A 19,521-nucleotide genomic window follows, 5' to 3' on the forward strand; every position below is an offset into this window, starting at 1 on the left:
ATATTCTTGGGGTTTTAATGCTGCTCTGCTAACTAATTTTCCATGAAAATTTGTCATATGACATTGTCATATCTTTACAGAATTCTCCTACAATTGTACGGTTTAAAATGGTTCTTTCTCACCCCTGATTAGGTTCTAAAATGTTTCCAATTTTTTGAAGTTCAAAAGCTTTGAACAGTCTTAAATTTTAAAGATTTGAAGCTTAAAAACGTATTCAATTTTGAAGTTCAAAAGTTTTAGAATGTTTTTGATTTGTAAGCTTGAAAGCATTAAAAAATCTTAAATTGTTCAAGAAGCAAGAAGTATTTCAAAATTTTTAAAGATTTTTAATTGTGAGGCCCAAACGCTTTGAAAAACGTTTTTAATTTTCAATCTTAAAATCTGAACAGCGTCTTTGATTTGATTTTTGAACTTAGAAACTCTAAAATGTATTTAATTTAGATGTTCCAAATGAAAATGTTTTTGAATTGGTTGGAAAATCAAAGACTTTTAATCTTCTATTTAATTTTGGAACTCAAAAGCCTTAAAACGTCTTTAAACTTCAAAAGCTTTGTAACGTTTTTAACACGTCTTTAAACGTCAAAAGCTTTGTAACGTCTTTAATGTTCAAGGCATTGAAGCTCTTTAATTTGGAAATTCAAAACCTGCAAAACGTTTTTCATTTTAAAGCTCAAAGACTTCGGAATTTGGAACTTCATTAGCTTCGGAAATAAAAAAATATGCTTGAAAATGTTTTTAATTTTAAAGCTAAAGAACTTTAATACATCTTTGTTTTTAAAGTTCAAAGGCTTTGATCTTTTTTTAATTTTAAAGCTAAAAATCTGTAAAATGTTTCTTCAATTTTGAAGCCCAAAAATTTCAAAACGTTTTAAATTTTAAAGCTCAAAGGTTTTGTAACGTTGTTAATTTATAAGCTTACATGTTTCGAAGGCTCTTTGATTTTGAATCTCAAAACCTTTAAAACGTCTTTAATTTCAAGGTTCAAAAGCTTTAGAATGCCTTTAATTTTTATGCTCCAATGCCTTTTAAACTGTTTCTAATTTTAAAATTTCGAAACGTATTTGATTTGGAAGCTTAAGAGAATTGAATTTCTTTAATTTTTAGGTCATAAAACTTCAAAAGGTCTTTATATTAAACCTCAAAAGCTTTCTAACGTTTTTAATTTTAAAGCTCTTATTTTTAAAGGTTTTGAAGCTGTTTAATTTGGAAACTTAAAACCCGCAAAACATTTTTAATTTTTAAGTTCAAAGGTTAATTTGGGCTTCCAAAACAAAAGCGTTTTCAAACTTGAAAATTAAGAACAATTTCAAGCTTTGGAGAATCAAAATTAAAGACGTTTTGAAACCTTTGAGCTTTTCAATTAAAGATGTTTTAAAGGTTTTAATTTCGGAAACTAAAGAAATTTTGAAGCTTTAGAGCTTTTAAATTAACAATCGATTGTTAATTGTTAATTTAAAAGCTGTAAGACTTCAAAATTTTGAAGCTTCCAAAATTAAAACCTTTAAAACGTCTTTAATTGCAAAGTTTAAAGGTTTCAAAACGTCTTTAATTTTGATTCTCCAAAGCTTGAAATTGTTCTTAATTCTAGTCGATTATTAATTGTTAATTTAAAAGCTCTAAAGCTTCAAAATTTCTTTAGTTTCCGAAATTAAAACCTTTAAAACGTCCTTAATTTCGAAGCTCAAAGGTCTTAAAATGTCTTTAATCTTGATTCTCCAAAACTTGAATCAGTTCTTAATTTTCAAGCGTGGAAACGTTTTTGTTTTGGAAGCTCAAAAGCTTTGTACTTTTTTATTTTGAAATTCAGAAGTTTCAAAATATTTTTGATTTGTTTTGTGTATTTTAGAACTTTAAAACACATTTAATTTGAATCTTCTAACCCTTTAAGTACGAGTGGGACACCGGTGTCCTAAAAACAAAAACAAATTTCTTGACTATAGAAATTATTTTGTCATCTAAATAGTCCGAAAATTAGTTTTTATTTTTGGGACACCGGTGTTCCATTCGTCCTTTAAAGAGCTTAAAGAGCTTCAAAACGTCTTTACTTTCGAAGCTCAAGAGCTTTGAACTTTTTGTAATCTTGAAGCCTAATAATTTTAAAACGTTTGATTTTCGAGTTTGAGGAGCTTCAAAATGTTCTTAATTTTAAAGCTGAACTATGGCAATATTTATTTTACAATATTTAAAAATTCTAAAGTTCCATACGGGGCGAAAATTATTATCTATTTTTTTTTTAATTTTATGCAATAGAAAAGATATATTTTAAAATGTATAGAAGACTCTTTGACGTCTTTAATATTTTGAATATTTGTGCTAAGAATTGTTCTCACCGCTGTGTCTGCAATTTGTTCTATATTGATTCTGTTTGTGTTATTCAAAATCGAAATAAACACGCAGGGTAATTCTATATTTGTGGCTTTTTTCCACATTCTCTCCTCAGGATTCCCCTTTGCTGCAGGACTTCGGACAGGATATCCGGTGCTACCAAATCAATTTGGGTAAGTGTTTCTTTGGCCAATTATCACGTGTTTTCACACCTTTAATCACACACGGAAATTTCTTAGATTTTAAAACTTATACATAAGGTAAATTGGCACAAAATTTTGCAAGACGAATTGATCAATTTTGGATTATATTTCTGTCAATATTTTCTATTTTTCTTTTTTTTTGACTATTTTATTTCGTGCTGAACATAAAAAAAAGTAACAAAAGAAAGAATCAAATGCGTAGACATGAAGAAATCAGAATTTAAATAAAAAAATCGTTAATTGGCGAAACACTTTCAAATCGACAATTTCACTCTTTTACCACAAAAATTCAGTCGCAATCTCTGAGACGGTTTTCTCTCTTTTCTTTTGGGTATATTCTTCCCAGTTCACAGCAATTGGTTAATTTTTTTTTGAGAGGGAAATTGAGCAAAATTCTATGAAAGACAGTATCAAAAATTTATGAGCAGAAAATTGTCTTTTGCCGCTAAATTTGTAATGGGCAAAAGTAGAAGGTAAAGTAACTTTTGAGACTATTTTTTTTTATATATTATGTGTCTTTATTTGCTGTGTGATTTTAACTTTAAAGTATTGATAGTATTTGGCTTCATTTATTATACATAACTTTAAATGTGAGAAAAATAATGTTTAACCCTTGGATGCCCAGGTGAATTTCCTTACCTAAACATTCAACTTGCTACCAAACCTTGAAGTCTTAATCGTTTAAAATTATATCTGACATTTTGGAAATAATTTTGAAACATTTATAACAATGTTTACTACAAGTTTGTCAAATTTTGTTGCAATTAGAAACTTTTTCGTTAAGAATAACGAAAGGTAGGCGGCGCTTCCAAAATGGTTTCTATTTTTGAAAAATTTGAAACACTTTGATAGGGTTTTCTCAGTTTTAGGGGTCTAATATTCTAAATAAGATGCATAGTTAGTAACTTGTTAACACAGTTGACTTAATTTTTAAATTTTCTGAAGTTCAATGAAGATAAGTGAAGTTTAACAAAGTCTTAAACGATCTTTAGATCAAGATTTATTCAAATTGCTTAAACTTCCCTAATTTCTTTACAAAAAAACACCAAAATTTCTTGTATTTTGAAATTTCTTAAAGAGCTTCTGGTTTAAATCTGCTTTAAAATAAACCTTTTATCTAAAGAACATTTTAAATGTGCTTCAAAGCAATGATTTAACTAAATACTCGGGTTTTTTTTCTGAATTTTGAACATTTAGAGTAAGTTCAATGATTTTCGAAAATGCAATAATTCTTTTTTTTTTTTAATAATCTTTCAAATTAAAAAAAAAATAGTTAGAACCTTTGGTGCTGGACACACCGACAACATAACCCAAGCGACAGCTTAACGGGCTTAACGTAATTATGATCAAAATAATGACGAGATTTCCCATCAATTTCCGACTGAGCCGTCTCTGGGCTTAAGACGTTGTTATAGGCTGTCTATGGCATTACACTCTTGTAATGGCTGCGTCCCATCCTTTTAAACATTTGGTTTAACCTTAGATCTGCAGCCTGTATTATTTTTCTAAAATATTTTTTCATTTTCTACTATCCTTTGTGCTTTTCTTTTTGAAAAATCCTAGAATTTTCCTTAGCCGTTGTTGTAATAAATGGGTTTAACCCTTTAACGACGAGACAGTTTTTGCGGACCGAAAATCAGCAAATAAAAATGAAACCAATGAACAAAACCAGTAAAAGGTCTTATATCTGGCTTTCGAAAAGCCAACAGTCTGTTTTGGTGTATTTTTTGTCTCTATGAACGATAGGGACAAAAATATCCAAAAAATTTAAGTAATTTTTCTGACAATACCAATGAATGATAATTTTCAATCTAATGAATAATATTATGTTTAAGTATTGTATTTAGTTTCTTTTCTCAAAAGGGTTTTGCTTAAAAAAAATTGGAAGTAAAAAATTTTTTAAAATAATTTTCATTAGGGTAAGTGTGCCAAATTCCGGCCAGTTTGCAATTTCGGCCACCTTTTTTGTTCCTTGAATTTCCATAAATTTTTAGTTTTTACATACTCTAGAGATTATACAATGCAAAAGAATAGCCAAAAATGTAGCTTCGACAAACGAGATGACGTGAAAAAGATATTGGAAGAATCCCGTAAGGGCAAGGAACTATGAGAATGAGGGTGGCCGAAATAGGGTACCAAAGCTATGTCTACATTTTTATTAATTTTAAAATGTATTAAGAATGATTTTAGAGTAAATAAAGACGGAAAACTCTTTACAAGGTTCCCAGCAACACTCTTTCAGAAGAAAGAATAAAAAAAATCAATTTGTATTTAAAATATTACATTTCAAACTTGAGACTTTGACGCTTCCATGCAACTACGCCGAAATTTGGCACACTTACCCTATAAGAATTTAAAAATTCGTCATTTTTGAGCTTACAAATTTACTATATAGCAAATAGCTGGAGACTTCCAAAAAATATCCTAGATCATTCAACCTTCTATTTTGCAATTACGTACAAACATAAATAAAAAATGACTTTAGGTAGTTAGGAAAAATTATTTTCTTTATGGGACACCGGTGTTCCAATCATCCTTAAAGGGTTAAATGCGTATTGATCCGATAAAAAAATCAATTGATGGTTCAAACTTTAAACATTATACTAAATTTATTGTCTTGTCAAATAAAATATTTTTTTTTTAGAGCATCATAGAGCAAGCAAATGGGGTGTATTATTACGATATATGGATGAAAAACCTGCCAGGTCAACTTCCACAGCACTAAAAACAAAATTTTTAATGCTGATACTAAATAATTAATATTATAGTAATAATGCTAATACTTATTATTTGAAAATTATTAATAAATTTTCAAATAAATTTGAGAATATTACTCCTGGACACCTTTTAGATCAGAAAAATTTCGTGAAGTCGAAATTCTCATCTCTTTCTTTCTCAAACCTATTGCATATTTCTATCTCACTCTTTCGCACTCTTCTTCTTCTTCTTTGAAATATCATAACAAATTAAATTCAGCTCAATCGAATTTGGAGTGCGAAAGAATGAGATGGACATGTGCAAAACGTTCAAGAAAGAAAGGGATGTGAATTTTGATTTCATGAATCCTTTTTAAGCGGATTTTTTTTTTAAAGAAGCTTTAGAAATTAAGAACAAATTTTTAAAAATCATAAAAAATTCGAAAATAAATCCATGGAAAATTGGAAGCAAGTTGAATTTTAGAAGCAATTGACCAAATACAAACGACAATTTATCTTTTAACTTTCTGAATTTGGGTTTTCTAGGGTTAAAACAAAATATTAGAGTGAAATTGATATCATTTGATTCTTATCTAAATTTACTTTTCACAAGAGAAATCTTCAACAAACAAATTGAAAATTATTTAAAAAAATATATATTTATATCTTTCTATTATCCTTCTTCTTTTTTTTCTTATCAGTTGCGATCTACGGAATCCTCAAAATAATTTCACACAAAAAATTATAAAATGAAAAAAACAAATACCGAAATCTTTCTACGTGAAAGAAGTGAGTGAAAAAAATCTTGAGATTTTTTTAATAGAGAGATTTTCTTTAAGAGATTGGGTGCTAAATTCACACGTTTGTCGTTTTATTACAGTTTTCCTTTTTTTTATCTTTTTTGACATAAACAGCAGTGTTTTTTTCTTGAGAAATTTGATTGTTTTTCTTTAGTGGTGTGTTGCGTGTTTCATTGAGGTTTTCTTTATTTTTTTTTTCTTTGAATTCTTTGACATCTTTTCAATGTGTAAAAAATGCAACAGCAGAAAGACCTTTAATAATTTCTTTTGGAATTAAAAAAAAAACAAAAATTGATCCCCCCTTTCTTTTGGTGAAGAAGAAAATCAAAGAAAAACTATGGTCTAATTGGTAATTTATAAAAATAAATATTTAAATCACTTTTAACACATAAGGAAATGTGTTTTAGTTTTTTTTTTTGCCAACAATAACATTTTCGTTGTAGTATTTTTTCTTACTTGATGTTGATTATAATATTTTGTTTAGTGTTGTGGTGGTAAGAGTAGCAATAAAATAATATTACTCTGACTGTTAAATTTGTAATATTTAAAATTAAAAAATTAAAAACTAACTAAGGGGGGACCATATATAAAATTTTCCAATTTTTTTTTATTATTTTTCCAGCAGTTTTATGGGCTCTGCACGGAGTTTTTTTCAAAGTTATGGCCTCTACACATTGGGAGACATTTTTGTCAAAAATTGCTTTTTTGAAGGAAATTCCCTGCAGCGTTGTAGGGGGAAACGTCAAATTTCTGTCAAAAACGCAATTTTTGACGAAAATTGCTTCCAATGTGTAGACGCCTTTAGACATTGCAGTTAATGAATATTTAATATATTTAATTTGCTCAGAAGTAAATGAGACAGAAAGTTTTACGTCGTAAAAATTCGTGCAGTTTGCTAGAATTTTTGCATAAAGAATTATTTACGTGTAATCAATTGATGTCATAAAATATTTAAGTTTCATTGCATTCTCTGATTGGCTGGAGCTTTAAAACGTATAAAGCTTTAGCCAATCAGAGAACGCGGTCAAACTAAAATATTTTATGTGATAAAATAATTAATTACATCTGCCATATCAATCAGAAAAAGCTCCGTGTGCCCTAGAAAGCAATCAAATTTTTGAAGAAATTTGTGTGAAGTTTTCCTTGTCGATTTTTTTCTTACAATTTTTTTTTACATAGCCAACAGAAATAAATTCATTAAAAATATCAGCTGGTGATGGGACATCATTGCTAATTTATTTTCTCAATTTCTCTTTTTTTTCCACCTACTGCATTTTTTTACGTGTACAAATCTTTTTGTTTTATTTCTCTTTTCATCTGTTTTTTTTTGTGTATTCACACCTCAATGTTTTAAATGGATTAAAAACGATAACGGCCCGAATGGTGAAGAGTTCTAAACAATAAAATACAAAAATATATAATATAAAATGTCCCACCGGAAGAAGGACAGGTTGTTGTTCTATTATTTTGTTGTGGAAAAATAAACTAAAGAAGTGACATTATATGCTCCAATGGAAATGGGAAGTAAATGTGGCTTCATAATTTACTACACCGACTCTTTTTTTTTGCTGCTTTATCCACCTAAATCCTCAATTAGCTCGTTAATTTCCATCACAATTGGAAAAAAGTTATTAGCAATTGATTTGAGTGGTCTCTATGACCTTAATTCACTTAACAGGACACTTTTCGCCCCATTATACCCTTTAAAGGTTTAAAGGCACGTTTCAATGTGGGTAACTAAAAATAAATGAGCCCAAACAGAAGTAGATTTTGATTCTCCAATAGTGTCTTGGATAAAAGGTAAATTGAACTCTATTTTCACAAAAAGTCGTTGTAGTTCGAAGAATTCAAATTCAATTTCGAATTTTCTTACTATATTTTCGAACAAGGTGGGGAAAATTTATCAAATATCACACTAAAAATCTCTCAAAAGAGTTATTCAGTGATTATGGAGTGATAAGATAATGGGACAAGAACAGTATGCATCGTTGTTCTGTTTTTTTCCTCACAACAATGTGAAGATTATCAGATTTTGACACTTAAGCACTTCGAAATTCGAACAGGATGTAACATCCACCATCTTGCGAAAGTATTAAAAAGTAAGAAAGTCTCTTTTTTGGATCTTGAAATAGATTTTCAAATTTTTCAAGATCTACTTCTGTACGGAAAGAATGTGTTTCGCAATGGTGTGTCTTGGGAAATCCTCCGGTGGTTTATTCTTCAGATAAAATCTCCCTGGCTGCCTGTTATATTCATCCCAAATGTGTCTCGACTAAAATAGAAACCTTAACAGATTATCCATTTTATTTCAAAATATTGCGAAATAAAATGAAATTAAAACAATTAATCGTAAATAAGATGAACATGATTTCACAAATTCCGGAAATACGCTGTGTTTTTATTGATTAATTTCTGGAATATAATCTTTTGCGGCTGTTATAATCCACCTGGGTGTGTCCTAGCTTAAAGAGAAAATATGGCAGATTTTCTATTTTACATCGAAACGTTATGAAATCACCCAGCGAGCACAGTTTTTGCTGCATTAATCAAGAAAAATATCCTGACTAGACAGCAGTTCTCAAACAAAAAGTGCTAATCAAATATATGGAAATGGCACTTCCTCTCGAGTGTCGTTTTAAGGATAACAGAATTCTCTGGGTAATTCGCTGGGTATTAAAATAAAAACCTAAAAAACGTTAATTTTCTAAACAGAAAACTTGAAATTTTGAGAAATTTTGAGCCCTAGAAAAATTTTTAGAATAGTTTTGGAACAGTTCTATTATTTGGTATAATTCACAGCAACCTCAGCTAATTCTAACGCTCACAGTTGGTAAACAAACATAAAAGATGTTTTTGTTTCTCGTTTCGTCCACGTGGGGGTTGAAGTATTTCCTGTTCGAATTTCGAAATGTCACCAGTGTTAAAATTTCGTTCTCAATTTTTACGAAAAGAAACAAAGCAACAACGCATATAATATTTCTGCCGCAATTCCCCTCTTAATATCTGAGTAACTCTTTTAACACTTTTCATTTATTTTCATACATTTTCAACCCTGTGCGAATATTTAGTTTGAAAATTCTAAATTGAGTTTCATTTTTTCGAACATGAATGACATTTTGTGCAAATAGAGTACTGCATTTACCTCCTAGTTGAGACCAGGGGGGGTCGGTTTCCTATACTTCCAATGCTTTAGAAATGGAACCTCAATTTTCTATATACCTCTCACTCATTTGTTTGGAAAAGAATAGCAAATGAGGGAGTGAGACAAACAATAGCAATTTTCGATGGAAGAAAGAATCTTGATTTTCGGACTCTAATGCAACTTAAAATCAAATGTACTCGGGCAACTTTTGTTTAAATAGGGTAAAGATCATATTTCATTGAAAAGATATGATGAGAAAAGAAAGATAATCGTGTAAAAACGAAAAAACCAATCTGTAAATAATGCCCGAAATGACATTTCAAGAGAGTCGAAAGAGAGAAAGTGGGTGGGGGAGAGACCTTCACGGGAAATATGTGATTCGCTCAAAATTATTACTGGAAAATTAACTCAGGTCAAAGTTAATGCAATTTTAGATCTATTGTGTTAATTTGGTTGAGGTGTTATTTCTTAAAATAAATTAAAAAATCAAAGAGAGTGCAAAAATTCTCTCGCGAATCTCTCAATTTTCTCAATTTGACTCCCCCATAACAACAGTTCTGCAGTTAGGATTTTCATAGGACATGTCCACTGAATTTTAAAGACATGTCTTATTCGCACCCAACACGTTATAAAATCTATTGAAATACCAAATTATTTTGTGAAATGTGTCTAAAAACTAAAAAGAACTAAATGATATAATATTGTTGAATAAAATAAATAGCAATATGAAGAAGTAAGGCGAGATAAAAATGGATAAACTCACAAGGGAGGTTCTCACTCGATATCGAGTTCATTCATGAAACTTTGCATATTACCTTATTTGGGCATGCCAAATTCAATGGTGATAGTCAAAAACTTCGATAGGCCTCGATACCCCCGCTACAGGGGGTGGGGTTGGGGTACAAAATTCATAATTTTGTCTCTAGCCGCCAGAGGGTTGGAAATAGCGACTTCGGGTCTTCGGGTGACCCCCCCCCCCATAAGTTAACCTTGGGAATCTAAATATGACCTTCATTTTCCCCCCACCCCTCCCCTTCTCTTAAAAAAACGTGTTTTTTTTTGGATATTTCGAAAACTAATGATCCGATAGTTTTCATTGTCGGATATGTTTTAGATGTTGTCCAGATGGATATTTCGTCCATACATACCAATGACCTTGAAACATTCCTTCATATCATTTTTCAAAGTCAAATGTATTACGCTTTAAATATTCATTTTTTTTTCAATCAATTTTATCAAAGTATGATTTTTTATTAACGCTTATTTATTTAATAATGAATATAAACCTATTTAAACCGCTTTAATGCCATTGACATGTTTTTGACATTTATATGTACTTCAATTACAAATATCATTTTAAAAATACTCCATGTCTACCAAATTCTAATATTGGGCATTGACTTTTTTCCTAAATTAAGACATTAAGGTAATGAAATTTTCATTAAATTTGTGAAATTTATGAAATTTTATGAAAGTTATGAACATTTTCTGGATTATGTTTTAACGATTGCTGATTATTAATTTAAAATTTATATTAAGGATTATAATATGTGAATGAAATGAAATGGCACATATCATCCAATACGACAATAATGTATTGAATTTCAAGTATATAAAGACCTACATGCAATCATTAACACAAAATGCTATTTTCTGATAGGCTTAACTTTTAAAAATAAGTATTTTGAACTCATACTAGACATCTTAAGAAAATCTACACAGATCAATCAAAAGTATATTTAAAACATGTACAGTTCAAGCATAAAACGACTAACCCCGTCCTACAAATAGATAAAATATAAAATTAAACGGTAAGTGTACTTAAAATCATGCACAGCTGAATCATAAAACGGTTAATTATGCGCCTAAATTCACGCACAGATCATTCATTAAACGGTAAATGCGCTTAAAATCACACACAGTTCAATTTAAAAACGATTAACCTTTTAAGGACGATTGTAATACCGTTTTCCCATAAAGAAAATAATTTTTTCTGACCACCTAAAGTTATTTTTCCTTATATTTGTACGTAATTGCAAAGTAGAAGGTTGAAGGAATCTAGGATATTTTTTGGAAGTTTCCAGGTATTTCCTACATAGGAAATTTTTAAGCTAAAAATTGACGAATTTTTATACTTCCAATTTTTTTTAAACAAAACCGTTCTGGGAAAAAAAATACAAGACTCAAACATAATATTTTTCATTAAATTGAAAATTTTATCATTCATTAGTATTGACAGAAAAAATACTTGAATTTTTTGGCTATTTATGTCCCTATCGTTCGTAAAGGCAAGAAATTAATCAAATCCCACTCTGTTGGCATTTCGAAGTCAAGATATAAGACCTTTTACTGCCTTTGGTCGGTGGTTTTATTCATATTGCTGATTTTCGGTCCGCGCAAACTGTCTTGTCGTTAAAGGGTTAAGATTGCGCTTAAAATAACGCACAGATGAATCATAAAACGGAAAATCCGCTTAAAAACACGCAAAGTGTGATGATAAAACGATTAACAATTCAATAATAAAACGGTAAGAACGCTTAAAATCACGCACTTTCCAGTCATAAAACGGAAAATGTGACTAAAATCACGCACAGATGAATCATAAAACGGAAAATGCGCTTAAAATGACGCACAGATGAATCATAAAACAGTAAATGCGCTTAAAATCACGCACAGTTGAATCATAAAACGGTATGTGCGCTTAAAATCACGCACAGCTGAATCATAAAACGGTAAATGCGCTTAAAATCACGCACACTTGAATCATAAAACGGTAAATGCGCTTAAAATCACGCACAGCTGAATCATAAAACGGTAAATGCGCTTAAAATCACGCACAATTCAATCACGAAACGGTAAATGCGCTTAAAATCACGCACAGCTGAATCATAAAACGGTAAATGCGCTTAAAATCACGCACAGTTTAATGATAAAACGGTAAATGTGCTTAAAATCACGCACAGTTTAATGATAAAACGATTAAGATATCGCTTAAATTCACGCACAATTTAATCATAAAACTACAAGTATGCTTACAATCATGCACAGCTGAATCATAAAACGGTAAATGCGCTTAAAATCACGCACAGCTGAATCATAAAACGCTTAGGCCTGCATTTACTGTTTTATGATTCAGCTGTGAATGATTTTATGCGCATTTACCGTCTTCTGATTGAATTGTGCGTGAATTTAAGCGCATATACCGTTTTATGATTCAGCTGTGCGTGATTTTAAGCGCATTTTCCGTTTTATGATTGAACTGTGCTTGATTTTAAGCGCATTTACCGTTTTGTGATTCATCTGTGCGTGATTGTAAGTATACTTGTCGTTTTATGATTGAATTGTGCGTGAATTTAAGCGATATCTTAATCTTTTTATCATTAAACTGTGCGTGATTTTAAGCGCATTTACCGTTTTATGATTGAACTGTGCGTGATTTTAAGCGCATTTACCGTTTTATGATTCATCTGTGCGTGATTTTAAGCGCATTTACCGTTTTATGATTGAATTGTGCGTGATTTTAAGCGCACATACCGTTTTATGATTCAGCTGTGCTTGATTTTAATCGCATTTGCCGTTTTATGATTCTGCTGTGCGTGATTTTAAGGTCATTTACCGTCTTATGATTCAGTTGTGCGCGATTTTAAGCGAATTTACCGTTTTATGATTCAGATGTACGTAATTTTAGCGAATTTACTGTTTTATGATTCTGATGTGCGTAATTTTAAGCGCATTTACCGTTTTATGATTCAGATGTGCGTGATTTTAAGCACATTTATCGTTTTATGATTGAATTGTGCGTGGTTTTAAGCGGATTCTTAATGGTTTTATGATTCAGCTGTGCGTGATTTTTAGCGCATTTGCAGTTTAATGATTGAACTGTGCGTGATTTTAGCAACATTTACCTTTTTATGATTCAGCTGTGCGTGATTTTAAGCGCATTTTCCGTTTTATGATTCATCTGTGCGTGATTTTAGTCACATTTTCCGTTTTATGACTGGAAAGTGCGTGATTTTAAGCGTTCTTACCGTTTTATGATTGAATTGTTAATCGTTTTATCGTCACACTGTGCGTGTTTTTAAGCGGATTTTTCGTTTTATGATTCATCTGTGCGTGATTTTAAGCGCAATCTTAACTCTTTAACGACGAGACAGTTTGCGCGGACCGAAAATCAGCAATATGAATAAAACCACCGACCAAAGGCAGTAAAAGGTCTTATATCTTGACTTCGAAATGCCAACAGAGTGGGATTTGATTAATTTCTTGCCTTTACGAACGATAGGGACATAAATAGCCAAAAAATTCAAGTATTTTTTCTGTCAATACTAATGAATGATAAAATTTTCAATTTAATGAAAAATATTATGTTTGAGTCTTGTAGTTTTTTTTCCCAGAACGGTTTTGTTTAAAAAAAATTGGAAGTATAAAAATTCGTCAATTTTTAGCTTAAAAATTTCATATGTAGGAAATACCTGGAGACTTCCAAAAAATATCCTAGATTCCTTCAACCTTCTACTTTGCAATTACGTACAAACATAAGGATAAATAACTTTAGGTGGTCAGAAAAAATTATTTTCTTTATGGGAAAACGGTGTTCCAATCGTCCTTAAAGGGTTAATCGTTTTTAAATTGAACTGTGTGTGATTTTAAGCGCATTTACCGTTTTATGATTCAGCTGTGCATGATTTTAAGTACACTTACCGTTTAATTTTATATTTTATCTATTTGTAGGACGGGGTTAGTCGTTTTATGCTTGAACTGTACATGTTTTAAATATACTTTTTCCCGGTTTTGTGATTGATCTGTGTAGATTTTCTTAAGATGTCTAGTATGAGTTCAAAATACTTATTTTTAAAAGTTAAGCCTATCAGAAAATAGCATTTTGTGTTAATGATTGCATGTAGGTCTTTATATACTTGAAATTCAATACATTATTGTCGTATTGGATGATATGTGCCATTTCATTTCATTCACATATTATAATCTTTAATATAAATTTTAAATTAATAATCAGCAATCGTTAAAACATAATCCAGAAAATGTTCATAACTTTCATAAAATTTCATAAATTTCACAAATTTAATGAAAATTTCATTACCTTAATGTCTTAATTTAGGAAAAAAGTCAATGCCCAAAATTAGAATTTGGTAGACATGGAGTATTTTTAAAATGATATTTGTAATTGAAGTACATATAAATGTCAAAAACATGTCAATGGCATTAAAGCGGTTTAAATAGGTTTATATTCATTATTAAATAAATAAGCGTTAATAAAAAATCATACTTTGATAAAATTGATTGAAAAAAAATGAATATTTAAAGCGTAATACATTTGACTTTGAAAAATGATATGAAGGAATGTTTCAAGGTCATTGGTATGTATGGACGAAATATCCATCTGGACAACATCTAAAACATATCCGACAATGAAAACTATCGGATCATTAGTTTTCGAAATATCCAAAAAAAACACGTTTTTTTAAGAGAAGGGGAGGGGTGGGGGGAAAATGAAGGTCATATTTAGATTCCCAAGGTTAACTTATGGGGGGGTCACCCGAAGACCCGAAGTCGCTATTTCCAACCCTCTGGCGGCTAGAGCCAAAATTATGAATTTTGTACCCCAACCCCACCCCCTGTAGCGAGGGTATCGAGGCCTATCGAAGTTTTTGACTATCACCATTGAATTTGGCATGCCCAAATTAGGTAATATGCAAAGTTTCATGAATGAACTCGATATCGAGTGAGAACCTCCCTTGTCAGTGCTCCAAATTGTAAGTTGCCCAAAATAGTGCCATTTTCATATTAGTATGAAATATTTAATTCCCACGAAAATATAGCAATAGTCTGGTAAGACGAAGGATTTGTCCTAGGATGTTTTTCCGACATGTCAAGTGACATTATTTATAGGGCTCTCTCGCAAAAAGAATTTTCTCGAAAGAGAGAGCTCCAATTCTCAGTCGATTTTCAATGTGTTCGGACAAATTATTTTCCATAAACAGTGTATTAGGTGATAGTTACTAATTAGTTTTAGCATTAGTGAAAATATGGTTGAGGTGTTATTTCGGAAAACAGTAAGTTTTATTATAACTCATTCGAGTCGGGGGTCTCTCTGAGAGAATTATAACTCCAGGGTCAAATTAGGTGAATGTGGACAGAGAACTCGCGCTGTGATTGGCTTATTTTATTTCTCCCAAGTACGTCCGAAATCGGTTTGTTTGGGAGACAGCGATATCAAAAAATGTTCCATTTTATTCTTGTTTACGAGGGGGCTTGGTTGAGACACTTTTAGAGAATCAATCTCCAGCTGTGAGCACACTTAACTGGTGTGTGTGCACACAGTCTGAGTTCAATTATCCAAAAGTATCTCGATTAACCCTTTAAGGACGATTGGAACACCGGTGTCCCATAAAGAAATTTTTTTTTCTGACTACCTAAAGTTATTTTTTTTCTTATGTCTGTACATAATAGTAAAGTAGAAGGTTGAAGGAATCTAGAATATTTTTTGCAAGCCTCTAGCTATTTGCTATATAGTAAATATTTAAGCTGAAAAATGGCGAATTTTTAAATTCTTAAATTCATTATTGATTTTATTTATTTTTTATACTTCTAATTTTTTTAGCAAACCCCATTTGGCAATAAAAACTACAATACTCATACGTAATATTTTTCATTAAAGCGAAAAATATTATTCATTGGTATTGTCAGAAAAATTACTTAAATTTTTGGGCTATTTTTGTCCCTATCGTTCATAGAAGCACAAAATAGACCGAATCAGACTCTTTTGGACTTTCCAAGGTTAGATGTAACACTTATCATTGATTATGTTTCTCAGTTCAATTTTTATTGTTGATTTTCAGTCCGTAAAAAGTGCCTCGTCGTTAAAGGTTTAAAGGATTAATAGCTGTCATTCATGTTAGAAAAATTGAAACTCAATCTCGAATTTCAAACTAAATTCCCTCTTAGATTCGACCTATTGGACAAATTTATAGAGTGTCACACAAAGAAGTTGTTAAAAGAATTAGTCCTTCCGTTCAGAAGTAGATCTTGAAGAATTAGAAAATTTATTTGAAGATCCAAAAAAGAAACTTTCTTACTTCTTTATAATTCCGCAAGGTGGCTGAGGTACATCCTGTTCGAATTTCTAAGTGCTCAAGTGTCAAAATGTGGCGGTCTTCACATTGTTGTGAGGAAAAAAAACAAAACAACGACGTTTACTGTTCTTGCCCCAATATTTAATCATTCCATAATCACTGAGTAACTCTTTTGCCAGCTTTTTAGTGTGATATTTGATAAATTTTCCCCACCTTGCTCGAAAATTTAGTTGTTCGAACTTCAACGACTTTTTGTGCAAATAAAGTTCCATTTACCTTTTATCCAAGACCCAATTGGAGAATCAAAATCTACTTCTGTTTGAGCTCAGTCAGTTCATTCAGTCACAGTTGGAGTTTTGATTCTCTTAAATTTTATATATTATAATATAATATCTAAAAAGTAAATGGAATTTTATTTACACAAAATGTCGATGATGCTCAGAAAATTCAAATTCAATTTTGAATTTTGTAACAAATTTATGAAAAAAACCACGATAAGAAGCTATTGATCAGTGATTTTAAATGGATTTAATAGAACATAAATATTAAGAGCATCGTTCTTTTGATTTTGCTCGCAATAAAATGAAGACTGGCACATGTTGACACCAGAGAAACTTCGAAATTCAAACATATAAAATTCGTAATTCGAACAGAAAGTAATTCAACCACCATGCAGACCAAACGAGAAGTAAAAATGCCTTTACTTTGATTTTTGAAACCGATCATCGAATGTCTTTTCTTTTGGAGAAAGCCCAGTTGTTACCGTTCAGAATGTCTTTCTATATTTTCCTTTCGAAAATCAGACTTTATTTTACATCTTTTATCCAGATGAAAAATTGGTCTTGAAAAACCCCTGTATTAATTTTCATTTATTTTTAAAAATATTTAAAAAGTCAGATATATCCAGCGAGCATCAATTGCTAACTGATTTCAATTTAGCTGAAAATATTTGTATTTTCAGCTGAATTTCCACTTCCCCTTATATAAGATTAATTTCGATTGGTTTGTCTATAAATTACCATAAAACCATTTTGAAGTTGAAAATTGTTCAAGATGTTTTTAAAAACTCAATAACCCTTTAATTAAATAATTGACCAAATCGATTGAAAATTAGACCTTTTGACCTTCAATAATTCAAGATGGTGATTTTTCCGGTGATCGGTGTCGAAGGACGAAATATTCAGCTGGACTACCTCCAAAACATATGCAAATTTTTTTGCAAAATTAGAAAAACCTCATTTTTGATCTATTTTTGGTGGATGAGAAAGGCATAGGGGGAGAACCAAGAGATTAGCTTTGAGATAATGTCATTTGAGTTGGGGTCATCGAAGACCGGAAGTTTATATCTCTTACCGTTTGAACTTTTATATGGGTCAAAAGATTGAAAAAACGCGAAAAACAGTATTTTAAAAATCGTTTTTTATCGAATTTAATCGAATTTTTAAAATCGGTTCGTTTCACGAACCCCCAATGTTCTAAAAAGTTTAAGATCACTAGATTATCTCTTTGTTGTTCTGAATAGCTGGCTAAAATTTGTACTAAATTAATTTTAAAGTTTTTCCTTTTTTAATTTAAGGTTTCCAAAAAACCAAAACGATTGATAAATGCGAAAATTCGAAATTATCCTTACAAATTTCGATAATAAAATTATTCTTAGAGCTTTTCATAAGATTAGATAGATTTTTCATAAATAGGACTACCTGTGATAAGTTCCTTGCACTCTTAGTTATACAAATTCATATAAAAGAATATACTTATTTAGCTTTCGGTACAATGAAATTTTGCTGTCACAAATCGACGTGTGGACAAACATTTGAGGAAAGCCATTCATTACATTTTCCCTCTGTGCAATGAATTAATAATTCATTAGTGTCCTCGGTAAAAAAAAAAGAAAAACATGGATGGATAATTTATTGATTGATTGGTCAATTTATGAAAAAGCCAAGTAGCAATTTTATAAGCACAATATTTTTTTTTTAATATTTTCATTAAAGAAATCTCTGCTATAATTCCTCTGTGTTGACTAATTTCTCTCGGTTGAGGAAGAAAAATCATTTAAAATGGGAGGGAAATTGTGAAGAGGCACGATGTGACGAGAAAAAGTGGATGTCGTGTCGCCCAAATTAGATTTTCTCTCTTCAATGCGGTCGCCAAGAAGCTAAAATTAGCGCCAAAATCGTCGTCTCGATGCCTGATCGTGTGTGAGACACCACAAATTCACCGCAAAAGATACTCTGAATTCGATGGCATAAAGCCATCGAGGCAGAAAAATAATCTTTTTGCACTTGCTCTCTGTATTTTTGGTTAAGAACAAAATTATATTCTGCCTTAAGACGTAGTTTGGCAGAAGAGAAAAAAAAGCTCCACTCTCTGTGCAAATATATACTTAATATCCACAGAGAGCTTTCTGAGTGGTCACAAGTGCTCCTCCCTTCCGGACATGCGCTTTCCCGCAGAATTTTTGCGATTGGAGCAAATCTCAGGGCACTTTTAGCGATTGGCGCTCAGTTGGACCACGTGAAGGGCTTCTCACACCAAAACATCCCCAAAAAGCACGTGCAATTCCTGCACAAACTTCCAAGAGAGTTAAATAACTTTTTCTTTGATCATGAAATATTTCAATGAAAATTATTTTAAATTTTGCATTTTATTTTATACACTGTGACCTTTTGTGATTTAGTACATGTCTCTTGGTTATTAAACAGAGCATAGATTATTAACATTTAAAACAGGTGTTTGGAATTAAAATCTCTTTAGAGGAGACGTGATGATGTACCAGGAATTTAAATATTTGAATTGATGATTCGCTCCCAAGACATTAAGTTAATAATGTCCGAAACAGCTGCTGATTTAAATAAATTTAATAGTTTTTGCTTAAAACTGGGACCTATTGAAAAAGAAAGCAAAAGATTTAAAGTTCGGTTTATCTTGCCCTCTGATTGGCTAGAGCTTAAAAGCTTTCAAAGCTTCTAAAGCATTAGCCAATCAGGGAACATAATGGGGTTAAAATATTTCAGAGGTGAGCAAGAACCGTTCTAAACCGAATAAACGTCAAAATAATTTTGTCCAGGTGCGTTTTAACCATTGACGTACAATTTTCATTTGACGTTTGTTCGGTTTGAAACGATTCTTACTCACCTATGAAATATTGTTTAGGGATAATATACTTATTGGTGGTATTCCAATGAAAAGTAAACGTTTTCTAGCACTTTACTGTTCTCGAGTGCCTCTGCATTATCGACTTTCCTTTTTATTGCTTCTCAT

At 31.0% G+C, this 19,521-nt stretch overlaps 1 protein-coding gene across 4 annotated transcripts in view; it reads left to right on the forward strand.

Moving 5' to 3' along the window:
• Positions 1-19,521, forward strand: part of LOC129802199 (RNA-binding protein 24-like) — a 50,456-nt gene that overhangs the window by 21,101 nt on the left and 9,834 nt on the right. For all 4 annotated transcript variants that reach the window (XM_055847836.1, XM_055847837.1, XM_055847838.1 and 1 more), the window contains exon 4: positions 2,441-2,498. In XM_055847836.1, the coding sequence (XP_055703811.1) occupies positions 2,441-2,498 (58 nt within the window). The remainder of the gene's footprint in view (positions 1-2,440; positions 2,499-19,521) is intronic.

Source organism: Phlebotomus papatasi, chromosome 2 (genome assembly GCF_024763615.1).
Source record: "Phlebotomus papatasi isolate M1 chromosome 2, Ppap_2.1, whole genome shotgun sequence".
Classification (NCBI taxonomy): Eukaryota; Metazoa; Arthropoda; class Insecta; order Diptera; family Psychodidae; genus Phlebotomus; species Phlebotomus papatasi.